Source organism: Scatophagus argus, chromosome 7, assembly GCF_020382885.2.
Source record: "Scatophagus argus isolate fScaArg1 chromosome 7, fScaArg1.pri, whole genome shotgun sequence".
NCBI lineage: Eukaryota > Metazoa > Chordata > Actinopteri > Scatophagidae > Scatophagus > Scatophagus argus.
The window spans coordinates 11,595,501-11,613,724 of NC_058499.1; the positions used below are offsets into that span (position 1 = coordinate 11,595,501).

The 18,224-nt window shown below is 41.6% G+C and overlaps 2 protein-coding genes across 3 annotated transcripts in view; one reads left to right on the plus strand and one right to left on the minus strand.

Annotated features, from left to right (window-relative positions):
- Window positions 1–1,054: 1,054 nt before the first annotated feature.
- On the plus strand, window positions 1,055–5,712 carry isl2a (ISL LIM homeobox 2a). Its single transcript, XM_046395485.1, has 6 exons — window positions 1,055–1,471; window positions 1,905–2,094; window positions 2,437–2,696; window positions 3,167–3,453; window positions 4,258–4,425; window positions 5,041–5,712. Exons 1-6 carry the CDS (start codon window positions 1,225–1,227, stop codon window positions 5,155–5,157), a joined length of 1,269 nt encoding a protein of 422 aa, XP_046251441.1. The 5' UTR covers window positions 1,055–1,224; the 3' UTR covers window positions 5,158–5,712.
- Window positions 5,713–7,220: 1,508 nt separating this feature from the next.
- scaper (S-phase cyclin A-associated protein in the ER) overlaps window positions 7,221–18,224 on the minus strand; it is a 56,736-nt gene continuing 45,732 nt past the window's right edge. For both annotated transcript variants that reach the window (XM_046393256.1, XM_046393255.1), the window contains 5 exons: window positions 17,017–17,251; window positions 15,372–15,521; window positions 9,170–9,361; window positions 8,296–8,344; window positions 7,221–7,962 (listed from right to left, as the gene is read on the minus strand). In XM_046393256.1, coding sequence (XP_046249212.1) covers window positions 7,865–7,962; window positions 8,296–8,344; window positions 9,170–9,361; window positions 15,372–15,521; window positions 17,017–17,251 — 724 coding nt within the window. In that variant the 3' untranslated portion in view covers window positions 7,221–7,864. The remainder of the gene's footprint in view (window positions 7,963–8,295; window positions 8,345–9,169; window positions 9,362–15,371; window positions 15,522–17,016; window positions 17,252–18,224) is intronic.

Here is an 18,224-nt window from a genome sequence, read left to right on the forward strand (position 1 = left end):
ATGTTTGTGTGTGTTTCAAGAAAATTGCGCTATAACCTCTTTCACGATATTTGTGGAAATATTAAGAGATCTGAAGGCCAGCTTTGTGCAGCGTTTCCAGTGAGGGGGAGACGAAGACAAAATTGACAAACAGATATATGAAAAACTCGGGCCATAATTTGTTTTGCTTTAATAACTAAATTTGAACGCTACTTCTAACCAGATCAATCCTATGACTCCTCTCTGACTGTTTGATCCGCACATTGAGTGGGTTTATCTGATCTTAATTTTAAACTCATAATTAAAGAACTCGTTTGATGTTTGGTAGACCCGCTGTTCCACAAAAGCAAAGCACTTAAACAGCCAAAAGGACTTTGTTTGTCTGTTTCTGTTGAGCTGTCTCGCTCGCTCCTTTACACGACTGAATATATTCACGGTTGATTCACGCGTACGTGACAGTACATGAATCAGCATTTATTTATTTTGCGTCAGGTGGACGCGTTTATTCATAAGGCATAAACTCAAAGGAAAAAGATCAATTTCTAGATTGTTCATCTTATTGATCCCTCTGTGGATCTCAGATCTCTACGTGATACTTCATCCAGTAGAGGGCTCTCTGCAGTAAACTGGGAATGTAGGTTACTGCAGTCAAAAATAAAATCCTATTTTTAACAATTTTATGACAAAGGATTACCGCTATTATTATTGATAGTAGTAGTAGTAGTAGTAGTAGTAGTGGCAGTAGAAGTCGTGGTGGTGGTGGTAGTAATAAATAAAATCAGTGACAAACAATAATCTTTCTTCGTTTACAGTAACAAATGATAATCAACAACAATTTCAACTTTGTATTTTGGAGAAAACCCAAACTCCACATGATGAATTTTCTTAAAAACAAACGCCTCACAACAAATTGTAAAACAAAATATGACAGTACTACAACATACTGAAAATGATAAGATGTATACCCATAACAAGCCCAGAGATGATTACTAAAGGAATATGACACCAAAATCAACACTGGCATAAAGACACGCTTGACATCACTCAGCAAATTTGTGCTGTGAGTTTACAGGGAAAATTGCTTCCACTTGGGAAACACATATCTGCAGACATCTCGCTGGGACAAAAAGAAAGAAAGAAAAAAACCTTCCACAGTCAATCAAAGAAGCAAAAACAAAACAAAAAACAAAAGAGAGAGAGAGAGAGAGAGGGAGAGAGAGAGCAGGGGTCCAGGAGGAGATTTGCATGGACACCCTCTCCCCGGGCCCGCAGAGAGAGAGGTCCAGGTCTGCAGACGTCACTGGTCGAGGATCTTTGCTTTCTCTCCACCTCTCGGTGGAGGAATACAAGTTTATCATCCAGCCAGGGACGGGACGGTCTCTTCTGCCGCTCCTCTCCTCCGTCTGTCGGCTTGCACTGGGCCACTTCTCCTGTATGGTGGACATCCTGCTCAATACTTCTTTCTTGGATGATATGGGGGATCATTCAAAAAGTAAGTTGTCCTTCTCTCTACTCATATATTGTTATTTTTTAGGGGGTTATTTTATTAGGTTGCTGTTTTTTTTAAGTTCATATTTATGTTCTAACCGGTGAGTCTCTTGAAGGTAATGATTATTCATTTCGAGGTCTGTGGATTAATTTGGAAAACTGAGAGCAAGAAAATGACTTAATAAAGAAAACACGCGTTAATATTCATATAACATCCTGATATTATTTTATATTGTAACCTGGCTGTCCTGCGGTGATGATGCGTTTTAAGTGACCCATAGGTTGCTTGGTGATATTTTAAGCTCCTGTGGCCTCAGTTCAGTAATATTCCTGGAAAGACCTACCTGTTCGTAGCGATAAGTGGGAAGGATGTCACGGGGATTTAAAAAAAAACTGTGCGCACAAGTGTTGCATTAATTGCACCCCTCCTCACGCAGAGAAGTCGGGAATCGCAATGTGTGTGGGCTGTGGAAGTCAGATACACGACCAGTACATCCTGAGAGTCTCCCCGGACCTGGAGTGGCATGCAGCCTGCCTCAAGTGTGCAGAGTGCAGCCAGTATCTGGACGAGACCTGCACTTGCTTCGTCCGAGACGGAAAGACTTACTGTAAAAGAGATTATGCGAGGTAGGAGTTCAGCAGGAGTTTTCTTCAATACACTCCCGCGTTTTAAAGGCCATGAGGTTTTAGGCTGTTGAAAATGAAACTGATGAAATTAATTTTTTAAAGGGGGGCTGCGCAACTGGAACGAAACGGAATAATAATAATAATAATAATCCTTTATTTATGTTTCCATTTGGATTGTAAATGTGTAGGCTCTTGTAGCGAAGACCGGGTCACATTTGTGTTGCTTTTCTTGTGCTAATCATGTCATCTCATAGCGTTTCATTAAAAAAAAAACAAAACTTTGACTTCAACAACAACAACAACAACAACAACAACAACAACGTCTCCGGCGCTCCTTTGCAGATTATTTGGCATCAAATGTGCGAAGTGTAACATGGGCTTCTGCAGCAGCGACCTGGTGATGAGAGCCCGGGACAACGTGTATCACATGGAGTGTTTTCGGTGCTCGGTTTGCAGCCGACACCTCCTGCCCGGGGACGAGTTCTCACTGCGGGACGATGAACTGCTGTGTCGGGCGGATCACGGCTTGTTGGCGGAGCGGGCCTCTGCAGGGAGCCCGCTGAGCCCCGGGAACATCCACAGCAGACCGCTGCACATCTCAGGTAGGCTACACACCGGCTTATTATGAGGCTACAAAAACGTAAAGCTAAAAGAAAACGCTAAAAATGATGTGCAAGGGCCCAAAATCGTACATGTATCATTATTATTATTATTATTATATGCACTATAAGTCAATTAATAAACAATGATATTTTGTGGACAAAGACCTACCCTGAAAAAATAAAATGAAATTGAAAATAAAGTAATATATCACTAAGTTTTATTCTCTATATCAGTGTGTTTTCAACCTGATGACTTGCATTACAGTAGTCCAGATTTCATACAGCTTATTTCTATGGACCAATATTTTTACATTTGTGAAAATTGAAAATCCACAGGCTTATTTTGTTGTTTTCAGTTCCTTAATTTACAGTTACTGTAGCTTAATTTATTAAACTCGTCAAAAGAAAAATCTTTTTATTTGTTTTTAATTTATAGTTTTTCATTGATGCTTTGTCTTCTGTCTCCTCAGACACACTTTCGGTCCGGCATCCACCCCATCACCGAAACCACGTCCACAAGCAGTCCGAGAAGACCACCCGGGTCCGGACCGTGCTGAACGAGAAGCAGCTCCACACCCTGCGGACCTGCTACAACGCCAACCCGCGACCGGACGCTCTGATGAAGGAGCAGCTGGTGGAGATGACCGGCCTGAGTCCCAGGGTGATCCGCGTCTGGTTTCAGAACAAGCGCTGCAAAGACAAGAAGAGGTCGATCATGATGAAGCAGCTTCAGCAGCAGCAACACAGCGACAAACCCGTGAGTCTATCGTGTTTTAAACCCCACGTTAAAATGAAACCTTTTCAGGATGCATAAATTCAATGTAACCTGGGCTTAAGAGGTATTTGTGCAGCAGTTTACTGCACAGAGATACACGTCGGCCTATAGGTTTTATTCCTCATCTGGTTCAAAATAATATTATTGTAATATGAAAAATGGCAACTAATGACAACGTAACCAAACTGCCTCCTGTTCCCGTGTTGTGTTATTGCACAGCTTTTGCTCGATAAGACAACAAATAAATAATTAAATGGCAAAAGTGCAAAAGATAAACAGATTTACGTTGATATTTAAAGGTCTGAGAACAAAATTTAGATTGACAATTGTGATGAAAAGATTTTTTTTCTTTTTTTTAATCAAATGACCAAAATCTTCCGTCTTTCCAACACCACTAAAAACCTCTTATTTCCTCACTTAAAACACGGGCACAGATGGCATATTTCCATAAACCAGAACATAACTGCAAATTGAATTGTTGAATTTAATCCTTTTTAAAGTGAATCGTCCAACCACTACGTACTCATGTACGCCCTGTTGTGTATTTTTACAGATTAGTGCTTACTTAATGAACATAAAGTCTTACAGTTTTCTGCATTTTTCTGCAAAGTGGCCGTTGGTTCCCTCGTAATGACAAAACAAAACAAATGCACCAGTCGTCCTCCTTGTTCGGACTCTTGTGTCCAAACAGCAGGACATCCTTTACCCTGATGTGGCTTTACCTGTCCAGACCACATCAGTGGTCCAATACTTGGACGAACTGAGTGTTTTTCGTTGCTTGTGCAGAATCTGCAGGGCCTGACAGGCACAGCTCTGGTGGCAGGCAGTCCAATCCGGCACGACAACACCGTGCAAGGGAATCCTGTGGAGGTGCAAACCTACCAGCCACCTTGGAAAACCCTCAGCGACTTCGCCCTGCAGAGCGACCTGGACCAGCCCGCCTTCCAACAACTGGTAGGATTACAGTAAATCCTACATGATGTTCAAAATATATGATAAGCTCTCAAAAATAATAAACAACGCTGCCATGGTTATATTCGAAAAGAGAGAACGACAAAGGAAAGAGATTTGTCAAGCTCCATTTAAAATAGAAAATAATTCCGATATGGTCACACAGATGAAACTGATGGTCTGATTAAGTCGCTAGTTTTGTAACAGATAATGATGATGATTATGAGCTTACTTTATCCTGGTCAAAAACTCTCAGAAATCAGTTCTTCCTAGTAATCCCAAAGTTATATCTTTTAAACCTGATTCAAATTATAGTGACGCCTTTCTTTTTTTATTTCTAAAGATTAAGTCTAAACAAAGCGTTGTTGTGCGTGCCCCAAACTGTTTGTCAGCCTGTGCAGGCCTGCAGGTGGAGCCGCTTGTTATGCAAATGGAGTCTCGTGATACCTACAGAATTGATAAAGAGATATTTTATCATGCGTTTTTTTAAAGGATGGGCCCACCACTTTGGAAAATGACACGCACTTTTTAACTGGGAGGAAAAAAAAACCCATAAATCACATATTTGATATCTATATTTTGATGATCTCGACTCCCTCTCTGTCCTCCTCTTACAAGGTGTCCTTCTCTGAATCGGGCTCTCTGGGCAACTCCTCGGGCAGTGATGTGACCTCTCTGTCGTCGCAGCTACCGGACACCCCGAACAGTATGGTGCCGAGTCCCATCGACACGTGAGGAGGCCTCGTGGTCAGCCGGAGCCCCCAACCCCCCTGCCGCCAGTCCAGAGCGCGCACCCGCCTTCTCTGCAGGGGGACGCGCAGAGACCTCAGTGACACTCAATGAAGAAGAGCGAACAAAATTGTACCAGGATGGATTATGCTCGAGGATACGTTCAGGTGTCGACTGAAGGATTGGAGATCTGACTGTTTCTCACCGCCTTGCTCAAGGACACTTCGGCGGGACAAACAGCTCCTGATGGACATTCTGGGCTTCTGCTTGCCATGATGAAAATGGACTGGATTGGCCATAATGTGGTGAATATGTTATGGGATTCAAACACGCGAGCCTATTGGACGCCTGAACGTTAATGCTTACAGTTATGTTTATCAGGAAAAAAAACACACACACACTACAAACTGTGTAGATAGATGTGCATGATTTGTAAGTTTCACTATCGACCCTTGTAAATGAATGAAACTGATGATATGCGCCTTGTTTGCGTTTTCTCCTAAAATAAGTTATTATTATTTATTATGCGGACAGACATAGCCGATCTTATCAATAAAACAATAGTTCTAACTGATTATGACATGCCAAGTTCATTTATTCCATAAACCATTAAAGATTCTTAATTAAAGTCGGCAAAAGAAATCAGCTTCAGGGTAACTGGAGAAGCACATGCCGCTTGAAGGCGCTTGACATTGAGGTTAAATCACTGAAAACTCCTAAAAATAAATACATATGCGTCCGGACAATCAGAAATTGAATACAGACCATTCAAAATGTCCAGTTTAACCAGATTTTTAGGTGCCCTTCTCCGCCAGTAAGCTGCAAGCTACACCTCACAACACCCTGAGGTGGTGGCTTACAGAAAGCCTGCTTATATTTAGGCCTGCTCAGTTTCTGAGCCAAGCGGATCAGTGACTGATGTCTGACGAGATATTATTAACCATTTAGTCCACGCGTCACAGGTCAGTGAATCAAACACAATAGTCCGAGGCCGCCTGTTTAATTCGTGGTTTTCTTCTCCAAACAGCCTTTTGCATAAAGGTTTTGCCACTGTCAGTGCTAAACCGATAAAATGGTCATATTTAGACGAATGTCATGATGCCATACCAACCTGAGACCCACGGTAACAAGTCTAGACAGTGGACAGGCAGCGGCGGCCGCTTATCTGCAGCTGGCATCACCTGCAGAGGATACACTGAATGGACCCAAAACAAAACGCTGAGCCGCGCAGCGATGAGGGGACTCCCAGCCTGCGGACGCATCCTGGCGTGTCTTGGGTTTATTTTCATTCCAGTAGGAATCTTGAACGGCAAATAGCCGCTGGACAAAAGAGCATGCAGGTCAAGCCGGGACTGACATACTATACCTCAACAATTTGTTGAGGAGGATCGCCTTTTATCAGTGAAATGGGAGTCTGGCTGAAATTTGACATCCTGTTTAAGACACGCTGATATATTAAACATTTAGTACAACAGCAGCAACAGTACTTTTAAGAAGAATATGTTCATTTTAAAAAATATTTAACAGGGCTATCTAATGGCATTTGATATTAATTTTAAAATAATTGTGATTTTTGTGATCAAAACTGGCACAGAAGACTTTAAAAATTAAAAAGCTCCCAAATTTTTAACATAAGCACGGCCTTCAAACTAAAATTTGGAAAAGATGGATGAAGTGATCTATTTTCACACTATGGAAAATGCAAAGGCCGGTTTTGTCAACTTTATTTTTCCTTTTCCCTCAAACAGGCCTAAACACGCAGGCTCATGTGCAGAACCAGGGGCCTTCGACCACCACATTTTATCATTTGATTTGGAATGGACACCAATCAATAAACTTACAATAATCAGTACAGGCAATGTAGAGAGGAAGACGGTTTCCTTGAGTCAGTGAGACACACTGGTAGTGTCCAACAGTAGATTCTTTAAATTTTATATACTTTAACACCTTTTTAATTTTATTTATTTATTAGCTTTATTTAACTTAACACCTGAAGACTCAAAATCATCTTCATTATCCAAGTTCATGTTCAGTTTGCACAGTTGACGCAGAATAAAAGCGAAGAACAATAATGCTTAACCATGACGCTTTTATAAATCATATTATCTTGTGAGTGCCTCCTAATAGAGAGAACAAGTAAAGATGAACCAAGATGTGAACTTGAAAAATATAACTCTTAACATATCTGCAATGAAGGCAGGTCATATAACTTGTAACTTGCATTTTGTAGTCTAGAGACAACATGCTGGTCATTCACATTCAAAAAAGAGAGAAATACAATAAATTAACACAAACAGTATTGATGAAAATGTTTGGCAGATTATAAATTACAGTAAATATTACAGGTTTTAGATGGTCAATGCGAATCCATTTCCATCTACAACAGAAACAAGAGTGTGAATCAAGTAGCTTGGCATTAAATGTTAAAGTTGTGCGTGTGTTCTAACTACAACATACAAACATTTTGTGCAAAATCCTCATAAACATCAATCTGATTTCCAAGAAATCGAAACAGATGAACTGACACAGTATAAGGCTTTACAATCCGAACATTTGACAAAGTTTGAGGAACATGTTTGTAGTCATGTGCAGACTTTAAGTCAGGAAACAGAAACAAAAAAACAAAATAATTTCAAAAGAACTTCACATATGAGTCTCTTGTGTTGCGTTTATACTGTGCTTTTATCCATTCGGAGGACAGCGTGTAACCCCATCACTCTTCCTGCTTTTTGAGAAAAAACTGCAGCGCTGAGTCCCACTGATCTCTTGGAAAGCGGTTAGACAGCTCACAGTAATCCAGCAGCTGGGAAACTTCGCACAAACAGAAAAGAACAAATATAGTGAGTGTCCAACATTAATACTTTATTCTTTTAAATGTGGCAAAAAATCTGAATTTCTCCAAAACAGGCCCCACACGAGAGAAATCACAACCAAAAAACTGTTATGTTTCAATACTGAAGTATATTAAAAATATTACTAGAAGGGAAGGGAGAATTTACATGATTAACATGTAAAATTTACATGAATTTACAAAAACAGCTTTTTTTCAAACATGCAGCACACACTGGAATACATTTACAGAACTAAAAATATGAAACCAATCCAATCCATCCTTTTCTTGACAGATTTATCAGAATAACTTACCTCCTTGCTTTGTTTTGTTGTCTGAATCTTTCTCATTTGCAGCACAGTCCTACAGGAATTAAAAAGGACCATCAGTGCCTGTTATACTACAATACTACAGTTACAAGTACTGCTGTGTGTGTACTATTCCATTTGTGTCATCTTTAAAAAATTTTCGCAAGATTTAAAGCTGCTTCTACATCTCACTGTAATTCACCAATCAAAGGAAATGTTTTTAGCGTAACGGGTGATAAAGAAGCATGCTGGATCAAATTGTTTCACTCTGAGGAATGCTCCTGAGGTTAACTCAACAATGAGTGCAGCGGGGCAAGACGCCATGCATTATTGCTTTGTTTGAAAGAAATGACAATAGCTTGTCTCCCTTTGAATGGAAGTTAATCTGTGTCTAAACAGTGGTGGTTGCAGAGTGGTGAGGGGCGGCTTGTCAGGAGGAAGATGAAGGGGACAAGCTGTTTACTGGGAGTTGAACCAGTGGCAGGTAAATCCACTGTGAAGGAAGCCGTTTGTCTTTGTAAAAGCCTTCCTGTTACAGATTTGCCAGGGCCCAGAGGAGCAATTGATATTCAGTCAATGCAGGGGCAGAATTTGTCTTCTGATGTGAAAGAAATTTACTGTGTTTGGATATTTTATTCAGAGGCATGAAACTCTTAAAAAAAATGTGCTTTCCAATATTTGTATGTTTTTGAACACATATTCCAGACTGGAGAGAGCGTCACACCTCTTTTCATCACCCAGCTCCTTTTTTTTAAATTTTTTTTTGGATGCACCACTCCCACACATGTTTTGTCTGGCGTGGATACATTAATCACTGTCTGGTTCAGTTATGATACTTCTGTGCGTTCATAAGTATACTGCATGCGTGACCCAAGTTCACCTGAATGAATGTAGCCAGCAGCACGCAGCTCATCTCCTGCTGCAGGATGACTTTGTTCTGGAAGTTGTTGTAGCAGGCCGAGATGAGGGAGGGGAAGAGCACTCTGATGAGGCGCGGGTGGCTGAAGTACTGGAAGGGCAGCTGACACAGTTTCTGCAGCACGCTGGGCTGGCGGCCAGACTGCACTATCACCTGGAACACACACAGGGAGCGGGGCCAGTCAGTCACTAAGCCAGTCAGTGGCACCGCTGGTTGTAAATCACTGCCCTGTGCCCCTCCCACATGTAAATCTGCCACTAAAACAACACACAAACAGCCATTAGGAGGAGACCTGTGGGGCACAGCCTCCCACTACGCAATTATGGGCCATAAAACACAATGATGGGATGTTTTGTTCTTCCTTTGTAATAGCTGAGCTGCTGTCTCATAAGAGGCAAACGAGAGATGTGACCTGATGTCATTTTCAGCAGGTAAAACTTCACTTTCAAGTTATGTGTTGAGCAACACTGAAGCATCGAATCAGTGCAAATGTTTGTTACCGCCCCGGAGGAGTGAAGCTCAGGTCGCGAGGGCATTTACAGTGCAACAGGGGTATGCAGGGGTGGGGTGGCGGGTGAAAGGCAGGGTGAGCAATCCTCCACTGACAGTGTGGCCACCCCCTACTTTAAGAAATGAGCAATAACATTAATGGTATTTTCACCCTGCCGACATCCTGTTCTCCATCACAGCCCTTCAATCATACGCCATCACATCCGGGCCACCACTATTCCACATCCAAATCACTCCCAGCCTTGTTTGATTAGAAAAGGGACTGCTGCAAAGGAAGGGGTTCAGGGCCTAATGCTCTGGTCATCCCCCCTGAGCAAGCCCCCCTTCGAGATCCACAGGGTCAGCAAATCCTGGCTGGGAAAAAGGAAAAAAAAAAAAAACTTCAACGTCACTACACTGCTTTAGAGGAACAGACTGTGGGACCTGGGGCTCAATGCCAATGGAAACCAGAAGGGCGAGGCGAGGTCCCCAAGTCACAGCGACATAAATTCACAAGATTTACAAGATTTTAAAAATACACTCTCTAATACTCTTCCACGGGCTTCTCCTTTGATAATGCACTCCAAGTTTGAGCAGCGGGATAAACAAAGCGATAATTCACCGCTTTTATCAGTTCAAGGTGAAGCTTCTCAGAGCTGCCCTCTACAGCAGCGTTCAAAGGGACACAAAACAGTGCCATTTCCAACCATTATTTGCTTAAAGAAACCACATGGACAGGTCAAACAATCCGAACTTTAATGCATTAAAAATACTTCAAAATGTGAAGAGCACCGAATTTGTCAACCTTGAAATGCACATGTTAATTCTGAAGCTAAGAGAACATAATTTCAGCTATGGTGTGTTTTACTTAGAGCAGAACTGAATTAAAGAATAGTCTTGAATACATTACCGGTTGCAGTAAATGTGCATGCGTAACAGTGGAAGAACAAAATCCACACAGTTTCACTGACTCAATAAGTGTTTTACAGAAAGGAATGTGGGACTCATTGGACAAATTCATCCACTGAAGGGAGGGAAAAAAAAAAAGCCAAGCTCTGGTTGTTTTCAAAAGTTGAGCTGCCTTTTTTTTGGGTGCATGTAAGTTTTAGCATTTTCATGCTACTTTCCACTAAATCTAAAATCCTACATCATCGTATTTATCTTCGGTTGCAACACTGCCCAAAGACAAACTGGCAACGCGGGGTCGTAAATTTAGGCAGCTGTACTCATTAGAAAGCCAAAACCATGATTCTGCAAAAGCTAAAGAATTTATTCATTCCTTGTGTTTTAATCCAGAACATTTACCGGTTTAGGTATCATAATTTAACACCATAGCAAGTGTTGGATGTTTGAGCTAGGGCTCTGAGAAGATCCAACCCACAAATCACCCAGCGATCTCATAATCCCCCACCATGCACAGTTCCATCTTCAGCTGCCTAAACAAATTGTCCACCCTCAAGTGCCTGACGCAGAAAGACATAAAACAAAGCATGGTGGCAGCAAGAGTCTGGAGGTAACAAAGAAGACGAGTCCCCTGCCAACTTTCCTCTACCAGGTGAAGAGCAACAGCAGAGCTCGAAATGGCTTCCAGCTAGAGATTATACCGCAGCCTTACTTCTCCCAGCTCATCTGAAGTATCTGCAGCTCAGAGCCTGACATCATAAAACTAACAACGAGCATGTGAACCCATGCATCTGGCCCATGTATAGTGCAGACCCTGTAAAAACTCAAGTGTCTTGGCTGCTCTGTTCTTTCTTAAGTTCAGAGACCTGGCATTTTCAAACAGTGCCGAGTTTTATGACGCTTTCATTACATAACTTCCTCACTGTCTACAATGACAACAAAGAGTGTGTAAAGTTAATGTTCTGAAACACAAACAAATTCCAGGGAAAACCCAGTGCTGAAGTGGAAACCAGAGTTAAGGCGGATTTAAGAAGAGAGAGGAAAAAGAAGAGACAGAGTCGTCTTCCAGCCGTGATGTAAAACATACATCTCAAATAGCAGAACGAGCCTGCAACTACAAGGCTGCAGCATTGCTGGATGAGGTTTGGATGAGTTTTACTAATTTCCTAAGCCAAAAAACTAACTCTAAATTTAAATGTCACACAGAAGAAAAGCGACAATCTTGAATCCGAGGAGGAATCTCCATTCGGCGCAGCGTCTAGACAGGCCGAACACCTCGGGAAGAAGCAGCATCAGAGCAGGGCCGCATATCTGACAAATGAATCCGCAATATAAACCAGATCCATCAGAGTGGAACGGTCTCACTGATAAGAGGAGCAGCACAGCAGACACCCCAGACCAAAGTCAAATTACTGTTTAGTGCTTCTTTACAGCGGCTTATTGAGATGAGCACAGGACACGGTGTAAACTGCCTTTGGGGAATTGAATGCTAGCAACGCAGACATTGACACAGACGACCAAACTTGACTTTTAAGGCAATTGTCGGTCGTTTTAAAATCCCATAAAAACCTGCTGTTTACACAATAAAACGTAATAAGTCTTTATTTATCTCTACGAGCTGACGCTGTCATTCCATCCCAGATGCTACCTGCTGATAATTCTCCTCTGAAACTAACCTGACGACAGTGTTACAGACAAATGGAAACTCCTCACTGAAAGGTTTGCAAGGATAAAAATGTCCTCAGCTTCACTTAAAGTCAGTTGGACCTGCGTTCACCCTTGAAGCAGAGTGTAAATCATCTACCGAGCTAACAATAAGGCTCTCTCCTGCCAGTCAGTGGAGAGCGTCTGTCTGCGTTTCTCTGCCTCTGTTTACTCTGCTGGGTGATACAGAGTGTGCATTCCCCGGCTGCTGGCTCCCTACGGTCTGCACGAGCTGCACTTACCCTGCAGGCAGCGAGGGCTTGGTTGTCTTGGCAGTAATGGACTGCTGAAGGGAGCGTTTCAACATCGGGTTAACAGGAATTACAGGCCTAAAGCTCGGCCTGGGCCTGCGGGGCAGAGGAAACGCCCTCGTAGAGAATGGGAAGAAGAGGAATGACCCCACAGATAAAGCTGAGCTCTGGAGATGTGTGTGTGTGTGGGATGACAATCCATAGCTCATGTGATGCTACTGGTACAAAGAAAACAGTTTAGGAGATGTATGCACAGTGAAATCAGGTAATCTAAGGAGCCAGTGCAGGGACACTGATTCTATTACATTTATAAAAAATGTTCATATGCTACCTGAAATTAGACCTGCTTCTGTCTGGATGGGTGTGTTATGGGGGCTACAGCATTTGTATGTTTGTGTGCGGGGACCACTCTGCTTTGCGTGTGTGTGGCCAATTTCCATGTACCGAAAAAAAAAAAAAAAAGGCAAAGTTTTCTTAAGATTTCCACACTCTGAAATTACTTGTGTCTCTGTAAAAAGCAAGCGGGAATCAGGTGGGTTAACATGTCAACAGTTTACAATCACAATCCCGGCAGCTCAGAGATTCAACAGATCATCACCGTGCATAATTCACAAATGAATCACTGTATTTAAAGACAAGGAGATTATCGGCACATTTCTCTTCAAGCAAAGAGGAAGTACAGTTGTCAGTTACAAAATAGGTGTCATTTGAGTTCTGCTTTTTGTTTTGTCAAAAAAAGGTCTCTACAGACGCACCCAGCAGACAATGAAACATATGGCTACATGGATCGGTGGCCCCCACGAGCAGAGGCGCACTTGAAAAACACACAAGCCTACATATGTCACTCTCGCAATGGCTTTTTGTGTGACAAGGTGAATTATTCATGCCTCCATAGCAGAGGGAATACATCACTACGTATAGTGCTGCTTCAAAGTACTGCTTTTTATGAGCGGCCTTATTTCTAGAGCATACATATAAACAAAAGCTGGTGCGCCGACAGTGAATCAGCAGTCCCCGCGACCGCACAGGCCTCGGGTCGGGCCGCTTTTGTGTCCTGCCAATGCTTACATTAGCTTGAGAAAAGCTCAAGCTGCTCTAAATATTCTCCTTAACGCCATCCATCTTGGTGCGGAACTGAATGAACGCATTCCAGGAACTGGACCACTGGCAAAGATCAACTCTGTGTGGAGGGTGCGTGGGATCTTGTTTCCCGACAATATATACTTGAATATGATTAAAAAAAAAAAAAAAAAAATCCAACACACTAAATTCTTAACCTGAAACCAGAGAGGAGAGAAGAGGATTTTTTTTTTCTTTTGGTTGCTTTCTCATAAAAATTGCTCACTGGCCATCACCCATGTTAGGGATAAATGACAGATTCTGCATCAAATTAGCAACATGCAATGTTTTTTTTATTTGCCACATACAATCAACCATGACTGCAAACGTTAACGCTGCTGTGGGCGTACAAAGACGAGTCATCTGTCACCCGCTTAATTTAATCATCAGTCCTCATTCAATTATTTGATATAATATGGAAATTGGATCTACAATGACCAACAAATGCTAATTCTGTACATTAGAATAATTAAATTGGGTAAGAGCTGAGCGGACAGGAAAGTGCCATAGACTGGAGGAAGATCCTTTAATTGTAAGTAAGAAATCTGATAAATTAGAATCAGAAACAAGCCTATAAATTGTGGTGATGGGGGGGCGGACTGCAGCTCTGCAGGTGTAAATGACATATCAGGGGTTTGAGACTGAAGCTGCGGCTGCTGCCTGTTTGGGTCAGGATTAGTATAATCAAAGCCCAGCCAACTGTAGCATGGCTAATCAGGGGCTCAGCAGACGAGCCACGCATGACAGCCAATTACACAGCAGCCAGGTCTACTCCATCACATTCTGCTCACTTCCATAGAGCCCCCTAAGTAGTTGTAATACAGAGGCCAGCACGCTGCTCTGCTTTAGCGGGAGGGAACAATGGGTCACTCTGCGGGACAATAGACGACACACAGACCAAAGGCAAGAAGGTGCCAAGGCATGAATCTTTGAACAGGTGCTTTCTGTTACAATTACAAAACTACACCCTTTTTCTGACAAATAATAAATGAACAGAACAATAGTCAGTTGATATCACCTGGCTCTTCTTACTCAGTAGACAAAGGCATTGAATGTAACTTGTGCTGAAACAGTTAAACAGTTAGTAGATTGACAGAAAATGTATCTGTTGCAATTTTGGTGACCAATTATGTTCAGTATCAAAGAAAAAATAAGTAAATTAATTTCTTACAAGGCGGACAGAAAGTTACTAGGCAACTATTTTGATAATAAATTACTTATTTTAGTCATTTGTCAAGGAAAAAAGCCCCCAAATTATCTTGATTCCCACTTCTCAATTATAAAAATTTGAAGTTTATCTTTTTCATGTATGATAAACGGAAAATCTTTCAGTTTTAGACTGTTGGTCAATTAAAGCAAGCAATGACTTTAGACTTCAGCTTGAATCATCAAGAATTAAACTTGATCTATTATTTCCTAACATTTCTTAGAAAAGACGTTCAATGTTTACTCACTTAATTTTTAATTGTTGGCCTGACAAAAAGACAAATAATAATATAGTTGTATATTTTACATACTATTTAATTAAACAATTGATCAACAAAATCGCTAAATTTATTGATAACAAAAACAGCTTCAAGTTAAAGCTTTAACAACAACAAAAAAATATTCTGTTGGTTAGAGCAGTTTGGTTTCGTTAACCTGAAATAAAGTTGAATTAATTTATGTGCAGTCAGATCAGCTTTAAGTTGCTTTACCTGGTTGTCGGGGTGGTTGACGGTAAAGTATCCCACACAGATGATGACTTCGTGCAGCAGCTCTTCAGAGGAATGCTGGGTACAGTACCAGAGCAGAGAGCTGACAATGTGTCGGAAAGCTAGAGACAGGCCTTCAGCTCCTAGAACAGACTGACAGGTCACAGACAACACATGTTGGTATGTTTTACAGCAAATTAAGCATAAATTGTCTATGATTATGATCACAAAAAGCTTAAAACAATAACAATACAAAGTAATAAAAAATTATGTGTTTTGCTGGTGGGAACATACACAGCGTAAGTGTATAAGCAAATCAAGCGGGGTTCCACCATAAAACACTGCAATCGCGCTCTGAAATGAGATGCTAGGAGCAGCTCACAGACAGTATTTATTAAACATGTCAGTGTGACCGAGCACCTTAAGATCATCACTATTCCACTGCTCCACTCTGGTGTGTCAACATTGCAACATCCATGGACATCATACCTGAGAAGCTAAGGGTTGTTTTCAGGCGTCATATTTATGCATGGAGACAACATATAAAACCCACTGACCCACGTAAGCAGCTGTCAAACAGAACGAAAGTGAAACTTCTTTCAGATAAATAAATACAATTAGATTAACAAAATCCCACTGACAGGTTGAAAAGGCAAAAAAGAAAATTTGAAAAACTGAATTTGACTTTTTTTCTTTTTTTTTTTTTTTTACCTGCACATTTATTTTTAAGAATCACAGATTTGGTGCTGCATATTCTGCCAAAATATAACTACTGCAAAATCCAGTTGCTTATACTGCACTGAACCATTTTGAAAAATCCTCTTGAAGCTTATTATTGAGAGCTGATGCCGCAGCAGAGTGAGTTAATGGCCCGAATTCTGATCAGCCACCGCAACACATATAGGCCTGTGCTGTGAGATAATGTGAAACACAAGGTGATTACAACTGCAGGCCAGGAAAAGAAACATTATTTAAAATGTTCATAAAACTTCGGCAGTGAAATCCTTTCATTTCCAGCTGTTTTGAGTTGCCTGAATGTGGCGGGTCAGTGAGAGGAGGCTGCTTCAAAGTAATTACCGCAAGACATTAAAATAATTAACAGCGTTCTCGCTGGCTCTCGTGCCTTTCCGTCTATGTGGTGACTTAGCACCGTGAAGCTGTCGCCCTGTCCTCCACGAGGTGGGTAATGTACGGCCCCGCACACACTGCTAATCACTTGCGCTCCATCCTAACTGCTGACCCACTGGGCTCTAGGCAACCCCAAGAACTGATCTGGGGTCAAAGGGCACCTGTGTTTATGTCCACAGGTCAGCTTTGTCCTGAGGAGAGTAAGTCGTCTTCTAATGGTTCTTAACAAAAGAACTAGCATCAATCTAAACATGTACGCAGATTTATTAAATGCAGGAAGAGGATAATTCGCTTATTTGTGGGCATCAGCTATTCCTCCGGCAAACCATGTACTGTCAATGTCATTCCGTGAAATATGTGTTGTATAATAATAATAATAATTCTAAAATACAGAAAACATGCAAACCGACTGATGCCAACAGTAAAATCTGCTAGATGTTTAAAGGATTTTTTTGTTTTATTTTTAAAAATTGGAAAAAAAAAAATAATAAAAAAAAAATTCTGAATTGATTATCAATACCTGGAAGGCGGACAGGTCAAGCAGGGCAAAACTGTTGAGGAACCGGATGCCTTGCAAAGCCACCTGAATGACCCCGGGGCTGTAGGGTTCCTGACTGTGGGAAGCAGACTCTGGCAAGAAACTGTGCAGCAGGATACAATACAAGGTGTGCACTACTCCCACCAGGTCTGTGGACTGCAGCAGGGCCGTCAATCCAGTCGGGTCCTGGCGTTTATTGTCAAATATGCTGAGAGCACTGGGGAGAAAGAGAGGAGAAGTGTGTGGTTGGTAAAACCAAAGATGACAGTAAGCTTTCAGTAACAAACACACACATGATATTAGGAAATGGCATGTGGCAATAGGGCTTGATTTTGTGCCTTACTGTGTACTTACTGGTGCCGTGCCAATAAAAAAAATAATAAAGTCAAACTATTGTCTCAATGTGAAGTGAGGACACAAAGATCAGACTAGACCTTGGCGACTTCGCTATTTAGTCACCAGACAAAGGCTTAGAGATGACATTGCCTTAAGATAACAGACACTACCTTGTTTGTGCTGCTGTATTACCTGTATTAACTGACTGCAGCAAGTGGAAGAGCACCAAGTTTAAAATGTGTTGCAAATTGACATGTTGGATCATACCTGCTCTTGAGTTCATCTTAGGCTCTTCACGTACTTCTGTGCATTTATGGAATAACAGGTTTTTATTCTTTGCATGCGAGGAGCTTCCATTCACTTTTTAACTTCACTAGTAAAACTCACTGCCAACCAGCTTAGTCGCAGCTGAAGGGCCTTTGAGATTCAAGATCAGCTCTTCTGCTCCCACTCAGGCTACAGTAAACACGGTAATGCCATGAAGTAAAGCTCATGGCAGTGACTACAAGTTGGCGGATTGTATTGAGCTGCCTGACAAGGTGCTGAGTGCTTCAGCACACTTAATCAAGGCCCGCCTGAGAGGATTCAGGGTGATATGTTTGTTTGGCTCCAACAAGATGCCACCCTGTTGGTTAAAGAAACCGGTAACATCATCCTTCAAGAGCAAAGCCAGGGATAATACTGGTTGGAAACAGGAGGCACCAAGAGAAAAAGCTTCATTTAGTAAGTCAAAGATATGACCAACCTGTTTCACATTAGAGCAGGAGATTTAAATGTTTTCACGGTTTCAGTTTTTTAAAGTTGTAGTGCCGGGAGCTTCCACAGATAGATATTCAGGTGGAGAATAACAAAAT

Bases quoted from the DNA above. Each gene is read 5' to 3' on its own strand.
- isl2a (XM_046395485.1), top strand. From the start codon at position 1,225: ATGGACACCCTCTCCCCGGGCCCGCAGAGAGAGAGGTCCAGGTCTGCA. The intron at 1,472-1,904 runs GTAAGTTGTCCT...CTCCTCACGCAG, and splicing joins TATGGGGGATCATTCAAAAA to AGAAGTCGGGAATCGCAATG. The intron at 4,426-5,040 runs GTAGGATTACAG...TCCTCTTACAAG, and splicing joins AGCCCGCCTTCCAACAACTG to GTGTCCTTCTCTGAATCGGG.